Raw genomic sequence first — 14,100 nt, forward strand, 5'->3', positions numbered from 1 at the left:
GTCCTGTAATTTATCTGAGCAAATGCTTGCTCTGTTGAAAGTTGTCGTCTAGCTCTTTCAAAAGGTTTTTCGTGTGTGTCATGGTGAATATTTCGTCCAATATTCTTAATATACTCTATTTCCATCTTATCGACTCATTTTCTGATTTGATTCCATACCAATATTCACCATTGGGATCTGTACAACGCTGACATTCGCAAATAGATACTTATTCTCTCTAACAGGTAGATGAAGGAAGTCACACATTTAATTTTTATTCGATTTCATATCAGTTTCTCCCAAGATATGGATTTGGTTAAGGATTCTTACTCTAAATTAAAGTCTTAAGTGTCTGACAGAAAAGTTTTGTTGAAAAGTTCTGGGTCACCTCGGGAAAATATCAAATCCGTTAACTCAGACAGTTTCAACAGTTTTGGTATCACTTTATTGAAAACGAAGATGTCTTGTGTATTACAACAATTTTTGACAGTTTTTTTAAAACTAGAATAATGATACATTATTTGCAATTCAACCTTCAGGAAAAGCCCCACATTCTATGGAAAACAGAAAACAAGATTTAGTGTACAGAAAATACTTGTATGTAGACTATTGATCGGTTCATATCATTATAGTATAATATAAATGTTTGTTTTTTATTTTTTATTGAGTATTTCAAAGAACGGGTGTACTATAATTGTTTTTATGTTTCCGAGAGTTTGTATTTGCAATCCATAACCATAGTCAACGATAGATTGCAATGATATATGTGAGAGATATAACATATATGTTATATTTTATTCATTGTTTGTTATAAAGTCTACTTTAATCAATAATTACGTAAGTGGAATTATACAGGTTTTCATTAATATGACTTACATGTTTCGTTTTTTATCTTTGAAAATAGGAAAAACGTGGAAAGGAAAGTTTCATTTGTTTAATATCAGAATATTCATGAAGTTTTTTTTATTCAAAATGCATTTTATACCAGATAACTCAAATAATGTGACTCGATGAATATTGAACTCAACGATGAATTTATAAAGATCAGCCTATTGATTTTCCGGATTTAGGACCATTAAAACCCGTCTCTCATTTGAAATTATGAAATGATATAATCTGCTTATTATTTGGATGAGAAATAAGCAATAATTTTTTAAGAAAAACTTACCAAAACATTTTATCTGTGCTCATGTGCAATTTTCGATTAGTTTTTATTTATATTTTGAGAGTGACAATCATCAATACTCAGTAGGTACTAAAATTTTGAAAATAAGTAAACCCAAAACCCATACTGTCTAAATTGGGAATTTAGAGCGTATGGTACAAAACTAATTTTCATCAAATTCAAAATTGAAGAATAAGAAAGTACCCCTCGAAAATTAGATTTATTGATCATTGTCCTGTTATGCTGAGCAATGAAGAACAAGTTAGATAACACATTTTCACTACTCTCTGAATATTTTAACAATTATTTTATTTTTTTTGGGAAAGAAAGTTTTTGGCTTTCTACTACTCCATCTGATACAAAAAAAGGGATAAGAGAATCTTCCAAAGAAAGGAAGGAAGTAATCAATTTGAAACTCTATACATGAATGTGTAGATCGTCCAAAGAAGTAACTTTCAGACACAAACTGAAAGAAAGTCCTCCTGAAACAGCTGCTTTCATATAAACATTGAATTACACGAAAGAAAATAATTCTTTCGAAACAAATACTTCTATAAGAACACTGAATTATACAGAAGATACTTTTCTCTACTCAGTTTGTATTTCAAACATTTGTTGTGGAATAAGAATCAGATACCATTCACATGAGTTCTACTTTGAATGAATGGTAATAAATTGTACTCACATAGAACACTGTCACCCTCACTGGTATACACCGATGTTTCGCCTTAAGACACTTGCCAAAAACTTTCTTTCCCAAAAAAAAAAAAAAATTAATCACTCCTAAAAATATAACCCCTTCAATTCAAATATTTTATTTTCCTTGTATTCGGGTTGTTTTTCCTCATCGAATGGTTCCCTGAATATTGCGTAAGTATTCTATTCAGACACATTGCGTGCCTTTTAAAACTTTTTTATACGCAATGTATTATGACGTGTTTGAATTCTTTTGTAATTCAGATTGTGCAATTGCATGCGACAAATGTTAAGTATGGAATATGATTGCGTATATCGAAATTAAATTTTGTTTCAATTGCGTGGGAGGCTTTTTCCCATCCGTTCACTAAAACATTTAACATGCAGGTATAAACAGGTTTCTCTATTTGAAAGAGCAAACTTACAGAAAAAACATGAATATGCTAAAAATTCCTGTGATATTTAGAATTACGTCAGGTAGATAATCGTTTAATTTTTTATTTGTTTGGTCTTATACTATACAAAAAAACAGATGTTGATTCTTCATAAACATGGGCTTCCGATATAAAAAATTTATTCATATGATGGACATATAATCAAATAAATCTATAATTTGATTGTATACTCGTATAACATACAAGCGTTTGTTCTAATATATTGTTTTATTTTCTTAAAATATGTTTTTTCGTTAATCTGCTATAGCTTCAAGGACAACAACCCTAAGGAGTCTAAAATTGTACAAGCAAGGGATTGACAAGGTCTCACCTTTTAGAGTGCAATTCCTAGGTAGAACCTATGTAAAGTGAGAGGCAAAATTATGGAATGAATCAATTTTTTCGAAAATATGCGACTTTGGAGGCAAATCCTGAAACAGGTCGATTTTTATTTTCAAATTATGACTTTTTGGCATATATATCATACTAGTCACGTTAACCAACTGGGCATGATGACTTTTCAAATGGGAATAGGTGTCGAAAAGTTATTCATTTCTCTATTCAGTGATGTGAAAATGTTGTGTTCTGGTTCTATTTTCATATCCAACCATAATTTGATACTTCGTCCTTTAGTTGTAATCATTTGTTGGGGGTCATTATTACTTCATACAATAATCATGCAAGTGTTTTTACAGTAGACAAAATTAGGGACTAATTAAATCCAATACATTTTTAAGAAATTAATGAGAATGATCCAGATCGACGATAGACCACAAAACATACAAGATTCAAAAATAGAACTAGATTGGAAATTCCAGAAGTGATCTACATTGAATGTTTACCTAATTGAAACGAAAAGCAATACTCATTTATCAAATGAACATTTTATTCTATTTTCTGACAGTGGACAATCGTATTTATTGAAAAAAATCAGTATTTTATTAATTTTTTACGGATCGTAAAAATAATATTTTTGGCCCCCGTTTCGCCAACAAAAATATCAACATCCGGGAATGCCTAGATTAATTTTTACCTATCCTTTCTTTTTTTATATGGATGAACTTATCATTCAATCATAATGACTTCGTTAATGGTTTTCATACTCGAATTCGTAACATTGATGACCATTAACGATAATACCGATTAACTGTACCTTGAATTTGGGAATGCATTTCATATAAAAGTCGATAATAAATTCTGAGCTATCCATATTTTTCATTGTACTTTTTTCTACCAGGATTGGTCAAAAAGTCCTTGAGAAAAGTTGTATAAACATAAATGAAAAAGTCACTGAGGGTCAAATCTGGTGGATACGATTGATTTAGTAAAAAGTCGAATTTCATTTAGGCCACAGAAATTGCACAAGTTTGCAGCTTTGCATTGGTTATTGTTTTTACTTTATGTAAGATACCAGAACAGAATTACCCCAATAAACCGTTGCCATCGACAGATTTTAGCAAAACAAAATAAATTTTGTGAAATTAATTCGTTGGTTTGACTTCTCCGAATTTGTAAATGTTAGAGATGCATTTAACTAAATTTCAATAGTTGCAAACAGGAATGTGCCGTGAACTTCAACCAAGTCAGCTTTGATGTATTTCGATACTACTTCAATTTGATCTGTTTCTTATTTATTTTGCATTTATCTCCATTATTTTAATTTTTTTCATTGTTTAAGTATCGACATTTCACTTATTGTTCATTCATTCAATAATTTATATTCATTTCAGGTGACAATAATATGATTTTTACAAATAATGATTTTTTTTCAATTCTGAATCATACCCATTTGTTATTCTTCTCTCTCTCTCTGAATATTTCGGTCCTGATATTCTTTTTTAATATCTCATTCATTTTTTATTTTTTTGGTGTAGTAATGAATATTACTGGACACCAACCGTTATTTTTAACACCTCGACACATGTTTCGATCATCAAGTGATCATCTTCAAGAGGAAGTTTAAACAGTTTAATCACTTGGTGATCGTAACACGAGTCGAGGTGTTAAAATAACGGTTTGTTGCTGGGATAAAACTCCAGTAATATTCATTACAGTTTGTTCACACTTTTATTAATAATAAAAGTTTGAATCTCTGATATTAGAAATTGAGTTTTTTGAATAGTTTGAAGCGATTAAATAACAGCTCGAAACTCATTTTCTTCCAAAATGAAGAAAATCTTATAAGTAATAATGACTATTGAAAATACATTTTTTTCGATTCAGTCAGTTCTGGTTCTTGGAATTTTAGGTACTCTGTGAACGATCCTCTCATTTTCATATCCTGAAGTGCATCGAGGAGTCTGGTGTCATACCAATACAACGAATTTAATTGAATTTTCTCACTATTTGAGAAATTCTATTTGGTATTAGGATTAAGAAAAATACTTGAAATCGTTAGGACTTGCATGTCACTCTGGAATTGTGAATACTGGCGATAGCCTGGAAAAGAACAGAATGTGTTATTAAACTCCACCTATTTACCAAGTATAATCATTAAATTTCAATGGTGTTTTTGCGGCTTTATTCATTTTGAAAAGAACGTTTCAGTTCTTATTTCATTTACTTAACGAAGTGTGGAAAATTGATCCCTCGTTCTACATAAAACACACCACAACCTAAAAGGTAATTGTGACAAATGCATTCTTGCAACTTTCGCCTTGTCAGTTACGACAAAAACTAATTATGGTTTATGCGAAAACTAGGCAGGACAGTCAATTCTGAACAATACTGGACGTGTGGGATTTCCGATTTTTTCCCAGGAAATGATATTGTGTGCCAGTAGATTTAGTTTTAAATGGAATATCACGCTGCACTGATCATCTAGGCTAGGTGTTCCACCATAAGTACGCATACTTGGGGGCAACAAAAATTTCGATTTTGTAAAACCATACTCGTTGTATCTATGTCACAAGTCACAACTATTGATATTAAACTAGAATTACGAGATAATTAGTTTGAGTTTCCTATAAATAATCGAAATGCCGAAGTATTTCGAGTACTAGAAAGTAAAGTCAGTGCATTCGGAATTTGGATCAAGTTTTTTTCCATGTGTTCAATTCACTTCTTGAAACAAAACCAACGCAAGTGCAACCTTTCTTCTTTACGCGTATCACATCAGTTCGTGACGCCGCTTGAATTTATTTTCTTTGAATTTTTGATAACTCCAAAAATATCAATTATAACTGTATCATGTTAAAGGTGTGTGTGGTGGTGTGTATGGAATGCGTAAGTCAACTAAGGTATTTTTTGATAAGGATTAATATCTATTCATTTGAATAGTTTTCTATTTCACACATTTTATGAGAACACCATATAAAACATTGAAATGAGTGAGTTATCCATCTCTCTCCATTGGTTAAAACCACATGATCCGTTGGGTAGTTCCTTGAGTTTATCGCGTTCAAAGTGACAGACAGATAAGGCAAGATGACTTTTTTTATAATAATTAGTGAATGTCATTCTTTTCTTTCCCTTCAGATTATCTGCTTCAGGAAAAATTTTAAGTAATATCGTCCCATTATTTTTTTGTCAGTGCATTTTAGAGGTGTTAATAAATTTATATCTACAAATTGAACAAGTGCCAAGAATCTCGGACACATGGCGCTTGTTCTGAAAATACTACACAGTTTCTTTATTTACTGACACTATTATGTTTTAAATAACACAATGATTCCTGGTCGTGTAACAAACATAACGAATATTTATTTGTGTCATTCCACGGGAAGTTATTACTGGCATGATTACTGTTGGTATCGTGGTTCAAATATTTTCCTAACTAACTACAAGCGTGAAGTGGGGGAAATGTAACACCAGTTACTGTAGTGCAAGGGTGATACATTTTTCATCAAAATAAAAAAAAATTATTTACAAAATTCACTATTTTGTCAAATATTCTCAAAACTAGTTATCAGTAGTTGTCTAGAGGAAGCGCAGCAAAAATTTCGAAACATGCATGTCATGTCGGGACAGGAACGGGTTTTTGTACTGAATATAATAGCGAAACTATGTCATTGAGAAATCTAACATGTTTGGAACAAGACAAGTAAAAAATGTTCCATTGCCAAGCAGGCAGAAAGTGGTGAAGTAAAAAAGTCGATATTATTGAAAGTAGTAGTCATCCGGCTCCATTAACGTCAAATCTATATTGCAAATAAATTATTACGAATATTAAATATTGAAATTATTCAACGTTCGATATGGCCAGTCAATTGGCATGTCATCGGATGGATAATTTATCAAACATACAATGAGTATATGATAGGTGTCATTCCAATAGTGGTTTCGAAAAACACAGTTGCATCTTTTTTTTAATACTTGCTCGAACATGCGCAGCGTCTCGATATTCCATCAGCCATGTCTCTTTCTGTGTAATGAAGTAATCTCTACACTGATGTTCATCTTGACGAATGGCTACTTCCGAGTATTTAATAAGTAAGTGATTGAATAGGTGACAGATAAATCGGCCCACATGGTATATGCCTTAAGAAAAAATTACGGAATCATTAAGTTATTCGACAGTGCTACAGCTGTTTGGCACACTTAGTAGAGTAAAATATCATACGTACAAGTAATATTTTGTTAATACTCATTTGTCACATACTTGAAACGAAGAAAGAGGTAGCAATATATTGTTGTGTCAAAAAGGTCGATATCAATACTTTCAGATGGTCTTCCATCGCTATGAGATATCCCAAAGGAAAGTATGGTTGAAGATACTTCAAATATTAACTTTAAGGTTACGAATTTCGAAAAGATCAGATATAAACATCTACCTTTCTAGAAGTTTATTATCGTAAACTACATACAGCTGAACTTTTCCTGTTGAAATATAATAATCATTATTCTATATATTTAAAACTAAAAATATTCGAAGGTTTCAATCATGAGTTTTTACGTAACCTAACTGATTTAGAATTGTCTTGATCCTTGGAAAATTAATCAAAATTAAACATCTGAAATGAATCCTCGAGTTAAATCTTTGATTATACTGGTTAATAATGCAGGGTATTATCACTTGAGTAATGTTTCGGACGAGCAATGTAAATGAAAATATACTTGTACTAACAGATAGATGGATGTAAGCGTTACTACGTGGTAGGAAATCATCATAAAAATGGGAATTAAAACTTCCTATGTTTTTGTTTCACTTTTATTTCTAAACAACGTTACTGCAGTTACTACAAGGATATTTTCAAACGAATACAATGAACAGACCATGGAGTTTAATAAAGCGCTATAGGGCGAAGCGCTATTTATAGGTACGCGTCGCCGGCCCCTCGGCCGGTACCGCCGCAACTGGTGTGTTCCTGCATTTTAAATTTGTACTATCTTGGAAAATATTCATTCAAATTACATGCTGTAAGAGCTTTATTGATCTATATCGAATACACAAGGTATTTAAGGTACTTCATTGGATAAGGATTAATGCTGTATTGCTTAAAATTGTTTCGTGAGAAAGTGAAGCATAAAAAATTGTTATTGTAAGTTATTCCATTGTGGGCTATATAACGTCGCGGTATCTCGTAGGATCCAGCCAACGTTTGCAATGTAAGCGCAAAAATGTGTTTATTTACGTCATCACATCAGAAACCTCTAAAATTATCAGTGTTTCTCTACTAGATCATGAATGTTATATACATATAAACATTCCTCTTGAATCACTCCAAACATCTAAGCATACATAGGGACAGACAGTAAGAACCAACTTTGTTTCATTTTATACTGTGTAGTAAAGAATAGAAGTGAATAAATTAAGTTTTATATTTCAGTTCATAGAGTCAAACTCTTATATTTATCATCATAAATTGAAGATTTACTAACCTCACAACCATAAATCAATATAATACTCATACTGTAATTCACTCATATTAATACAAAAAACAAGTTATTTTAGAATATTTTATTATTTAACGGCCATTGTCAATCACTTCAAGTATGTACAATTGAATAAGATTTGTTTTAATCGCGTCTTTGAATTTGAAATCAACTATTTGTAGCCATCACTTAATTATTGGTTACAGTTATCACAGTTATTTGTTGATTATAGGTGCAAATTGTATAATGTTTTGCGATTTTGAACAAGAAAATCTTCTCTTATTTCACAAGAAGCATGTGTTCGTACCAAAACACTATAAACACTTCATCAACTTTCAATCCTTTGTTGACCTTCACCAACACTAGTTTTGAAATATGATCACTTATATTGAATTCCTCCCCTTGGCATTATCTGGGCCTTAAAGGGATGTTCGTTGGGAATGGAATATAAAAAACAATCTTGTCTAAAATATCTGGTGAATAATTTCTTCTCTACAGTCCACTTTAAAATATTGTTATGTAGTAAATCAGAGGACCTGAGTATTCATTTCACCATCTTATCAATCCATTTTTCCTCTTGTCTAAAAAAGTCGGAAGTAAATCATTAAAAAACCATTCAGGTTTTTGGGATACGATCTTTGTTACAAACAAAAATATTCTCTGAGAAAAAAATCATTATCTTCGCTTGGTGATTAAAAAATTATACTATGAACACACACACACACACACACCTATAAATGTTGATTTGTTTCTATTCCTCCATAAACATTACTGAATCTCGGTTAAATTGAAAATTTATATTCACGGGCGGTATTATAGATAAATATCGAATCAAGAAATGGTGTAAAATATTCATGAGTTACATTAGATTGAGATTGTAAATCGGGCATTATTTTCATATATTTAGTTGAACTGTAATAGTTGGAAACAATATTAGCCTCAGCCTAACTGGAAATTGATTGCCATTTATTGGCACATGAAAAAGTTTAGATTATTCATGTGCACACAAATCAAATTTAATCTATAAGTAATCTAGAGCTTTCCACAGTCAACAGTTTACATTTCATATCCAATTTAGTTAGTTCATGTGGAAATGAAGAGAGCTGCAAGTAAATTACGAAAACGATGCGCTGTCCATAAAAAAACCGATAGAAACCTGATCAACACCCTCCCAATAATCCATTCTTTCTAAAATTATATTCAGATTGTGAACATTAACCAATCAGAGATAACAGAACATTTTGAGAAAATCCTAGATATTCCCAGAACATCCACAAATCAGAGAAGTTCAACCTTTTTAAGCGAAAGTTTAACCACCGAGGTATTTTTCAAGTTTGGAAAAAGAAATCTTGATGGAGTGGAAATGTGAGGTGTTGGGCGCAGTTTATAACAATCATTATTATTAAACGCCCAAACTACACTTTTGCACTGAAATATCCATCAGACACTCATTTTTTGTATTCAAATATTGTGCTTGGGATCGCACTTCAAAAGATAAGATCCTCACTTGTAAGAGTCTTATGAAACAATAATGATTGATACACGTCTTTATAATTTTCAAAAAATAAAGATAGGAAAGAATTCATATTCTCAAATTGTTTTCGAAAACAAGTTCAGTTTTGTTCTCACTAAATGCAGCCACTGAAATGTTTCAACCTAAAAGATTGAAGAGAGATACAAACAAGCTAACAAAAACGAAGGAAGCTCTAAAATGATATCATTGCTTGAATTTTTCATACCCTGCTGTTCGTAGTTCGAAGGAAATATCATTCAATATATGTTAGAGTATGCTCGCTGTATCAGATTATCTTGTGCTGTGAGGATGACTCCAAGGTTATTTGCTTATTCCACCAACTCAGTATTTCAGTGGGTGTGTTTCAACGTTGTGCCATCAAAATATATTACAATTGTCGTCTTCAATCGAACATTGATCAACCAAGATATGTACGCCAATGAAATAGTTTTTGTTTCGATGATCCATCCTGTAATCTTTACGCACTTGCCTCTTCAAGTCTTTGGCACAGTGACCAACGTGTACTATTAATAGACCTACCTCTTCAATGGCAACACTTCTTTGTGTGCCGATAGTTATGCAACCATTTCAAGGCCAGAGAAAGTGGATTCGCGCGATTCAAAATGACCGTTACTTTGAAATCGAACGTTGCTGCTGTCTGCATTTTTTCTTGATCGGGTCTGGCTTTGATTCTGCCGAAATGCCAATAGGACACACATCCGTTTCCTTGCCTCAACTATCCAAATATTCTTATGAATCGGTTCTTATATAGAGTTGAAGTTGAAACCGGTTTATGTATGCGAACCTCAGTTCATATGACAGTGTGGATAATGAAGTTTTTCAAAAATGAACTCAGAAAGTAAAAAAAAAGAGAATTTACGTATGTATGAATGTGAAATTGTTGGCTTTCATGTTCAGTAAGAAATATATGGTTGTGGTTGTGTATTATCGGGTTAGTTTCCAATGAATAGGACATTACGTTGCATTGGGTAATGTTGAGAATAAAAATATTATTTTGACACAATGTGGCTACACGATTTAAATGTAGGTACTTAATCCTCAAGTCATGTAATATTGTGAAAGAGTTTCAAATTATTTGCATACAAGAGAAAATCATCAATTTCAGCTACAATGTCATTAATGAAAACGTTGAACAATAAAGGCCCCAAATTTGACCATAGGTGGATAAGTATTCGACAGACTTGCGGCCAATAAGTTAGACATATGCTCAACAATCTTGAAAATAAAACTTGAAACGATTGATTGAACTTATGATAGCTTAATGAGCAATATATTATAGTCAAATCGCCGATAGCTTTAGAAAAGTATGTGTAAATACCATCAGAAATAAATTGTGTTGCTGATACAAGATTAGTTACAGTTGATCTTTCTTCCTTAAATATGTGTTGATTGGGATAATAATATTGCTTACATGATAGTAGATTGGCTTTTCCAGAAGAATTTCGAACACTTTACAAAAGTTGCAAATAATATACATTGATCTTAAATTTTTCATCTTGCATATATCGCTTTTCTTTGAAATAGGGGAGGGGTTCCGACGGTTTTCATACTGGAGGCCTGGTTGCTGGTTTTAAGCACACATTTATAAAGATAGCCAACGTTCGGCTACAGCAGAAAATCTTTTATATTGAACTCTGGTATATGAACGTGTTCCGCCGTGAGCTTAGGTTTTGATTTTCTGTGTTTGATAAACATCATCAACATTGAAATTTTTGAATGATTAAAAGTTTTATCACTAGTGTTCTGTGCATGAACTTCTAAAGAAATCTGCATCTGTATGTAAATAGTCGTAAGTAACGAAGGTATTGAACAAATGTCACTTTTTTTAATATTTTTGTGAAGAAACATTATTTAAGTACTTTAATGTATTTTCAGAATTTAACTATTAACTTGTTTTGTCTCAGCAAAAACTATGTCGGCAACTCTAGTTCAGTTCAATAACAAATAAGCAGATTGGGTGATGTGTGTAAACCATTGGCCTTGGAGGAAGTCTCCCATACTATAATTAGCACAATCAACTCGCATGCAGCGTTCAATGTAATTTTTGTGTTTTATTGCTGTATTAGAGAGATGCCAAAAGATAATGTCTAAGCGGAGGATAGTCGTTTATAAAAGCAAACGAGGTATTACGAAATTGGCGAAATTTGACGTGTGAACAATGTACATTTTTTAACGTACCGATGGAATCAAAATACCATCTATTAATAACAATCACACTTGAGATAGAAACAACCTGAACCATTTGAGTCAAAAGCATAGGTAGTGTATTTAAACGGAATGTTCAATTCAGTCAAATTTAATAATATATTCACCTACTTTTTGTTTGCAATACAGTTTTCAATCATCCATAGACATCTTCAAAAAAAATGTGTAATACTTGAATCTCCATAATATGTCAACTTTTGGAATAAAAATAAAATGTCATTGAATGAATATAATAATAATAATAATATTTATTTTTAAAATAGAATGTACAAATGTATAATACAAAGACATTTGGTAAATAAATATAGGAACCCACAGAAGGTCAAGCCTGTTTAAAAAAAGTTTTAAAATATGTTCTTGACGTTAACCAGCTGTCGCACCCCTACGAAAGACAACCCTTAGAAGTCGAAACATGTGCGAGCTTAAGGGCTAACGAGGTCTTACCTTCTAACATGTGATTCCTAACACGAGTTGGACGATAGCAAGTGAAAATCAATCGTTCAGCCTGCGGCTTGAACAACCCCACTCACTCATCGGTCGATTTAGAGAGCGAACAAAGCACCCACGTCGAACCGCCCGGCTACCTACCGAATACATTGAAACAGTTTGTTTTGATGTCAGTTCAAATTTGATTTTACAAGTATTGATGAACTATTTGTCTGTGTGTTACGCTCTGAAAAAACATTTCACCGTATTTCATGAACCCATTGAATTATTACCAATGGAATTGGCCGCGGTGGTAGTGCGCCCGACTCACAATCGGAAGACCGTGGGTTCGATTCCCGCCTCGACCAAATATTTTTCTTGAAAGAATTCATCTGGTTGAAGCTGGGATGATTCTGCAACCGTGTTAGGAATCACACGTTAAAAGGTAAGACCTCGTTAGTCCTTAGCTCGCACAAGTTTCTCAACTTCTGAGAATTGTCGTTCGTATGGGGGCGACAGCTGATTAACGGAGAAACAGATTTTAAACAGACAGATTCATTCCTGATTAGAATTCTATCATTTCGAGAATTTGACACTTGATGACCGTAACTAATTCCTTTTTTTTTTTCAGCCGTTCGAGCAGATCGGATGAGAGGCGGTCGAAATAAATTCGGGCCCATGTACAAGAGAGACAGAGCGAGGAAGCTGCAGATAATGCGACAACGGCAACTGGCTGTGCAAACCCTTCGCGGAGCTGGCCTCGGCGGAGACATCTACAGCAATCAGCCGGGCACGTCTCCCTTCGCCAACATCCACATCAAACAGGAAATCCAAATCCCCCAGGTGTCGTCCCTCACTTCGTCCCCGGACTCCTCGCCCAGTCCTATCGCCGTCGCGCTGGGTCAAGTGAACTCAGCTCTGGTGCAACCGGCGTCCAATCAGCAACCAGCTTTGCAGATCGTTGGCGTCCAAGGAGGTGGCGGGCACACTTCCATGGTCCTGGGACCCGACAATAAACTCTGGGGTCAGGCGAACTCCACCACGACATCACCTCATTCTCTTAGTCCGAAAGTGTTCCAATTCGAAAGTGTAGTTCAAGGTAGCGGCGTACCTTCGAATAAAGTATCGCCGATGATTCGAGACTTCGTTCAAGCCATAGACGATCGGGAATGGCAGAACTCGTTATATACGTTGTTACAGAATCAGACGTACAATCAGTGTGAAGTGGACCTCTTCGAACTTATGTGTAAAGTGTTGGACCAAAATCTCTTTTCTCAAGTGGATTGGGCGAGGAATTCGATATTCTTCAAAGATCTCAAGGTACAGTATTTGATAATAGCAATTAGATGATTTTAAATGGAAAGGGGAAAGATTAGTTTTTGGGAAAAAAGCTTTTTGACTATCTACTTTTCCATTATAAACGAAAAAATGCGGAAAACGTAAGAAATCAATTAAGCAATTCACAAAGATGTGATGATCATGCATAGAAACTGGAAGAAAAAAATTCTTTCGAAACATCTACCTTCACATGAACATTGAATGACACGAAATCTCGAAATTAAAACTTATTTTTTATAATTTCGAAGCCAAAGTCAAGCTTTTTTTTTGAAAACTTCGAAATTGTTCTTGAACATCCAACACTCGAATTTTCGACTTGACTAATTTTCATTTTTCATTTGTTTTATCAACAAATTGGTAAGTAGGTACCTCACTGATGAATTTTTTCTCTAAAACTTCATATTTTTCAAAAATATGGTCTATATCCCGCTCCACCACATTTGGAAATGTTTATCTGTTTATTTCAAGACCATGGATTTCTTCAAAATATTTTGATTTTGCTGTAGGAT

General features: G+C 33.2%; 1 protein-coding gene across 1 annotated transcript in view; it reads left to right on the forward strand.

The window, feature by feature from the left end:
* ftz-f1 (ftz transcription factor 1) overlaps nucleotides 1-14,100 on the forward strand; it is a 345,263-nt gene that overhangs the window by 303,474 nt on the left and 27,689 nt on the right. Inside the window, 1 exon segment of the mRNA XM_074170214.1 lies at nucleotides 12,885-13,573. Within this exon segment, the coding sequence (XP_074026315.1) occupies nucleotides 12,885-13,573 (689 nt within the window).

The sequence above is a fragment of the Leptinotarsa decemlineata genome, unplaced genomic scaffold (assembly GCF_025532065.1).
Source record: "Leptinotarsa decemlineata unplaced genomic scaffold, Ldec_3_MD MMD2_P_RNA_scaffold_11, whole genome shotgun sequence".
In the NCBI taxonomy this organism is placed as follows: domain Eukaryota; kingdom Metazoa; phylum Arthropoda; class Insecta; order Coleoptera; family Chrysomelidae; genus Leptinotarsa; species Leptinotarsa decemlineata.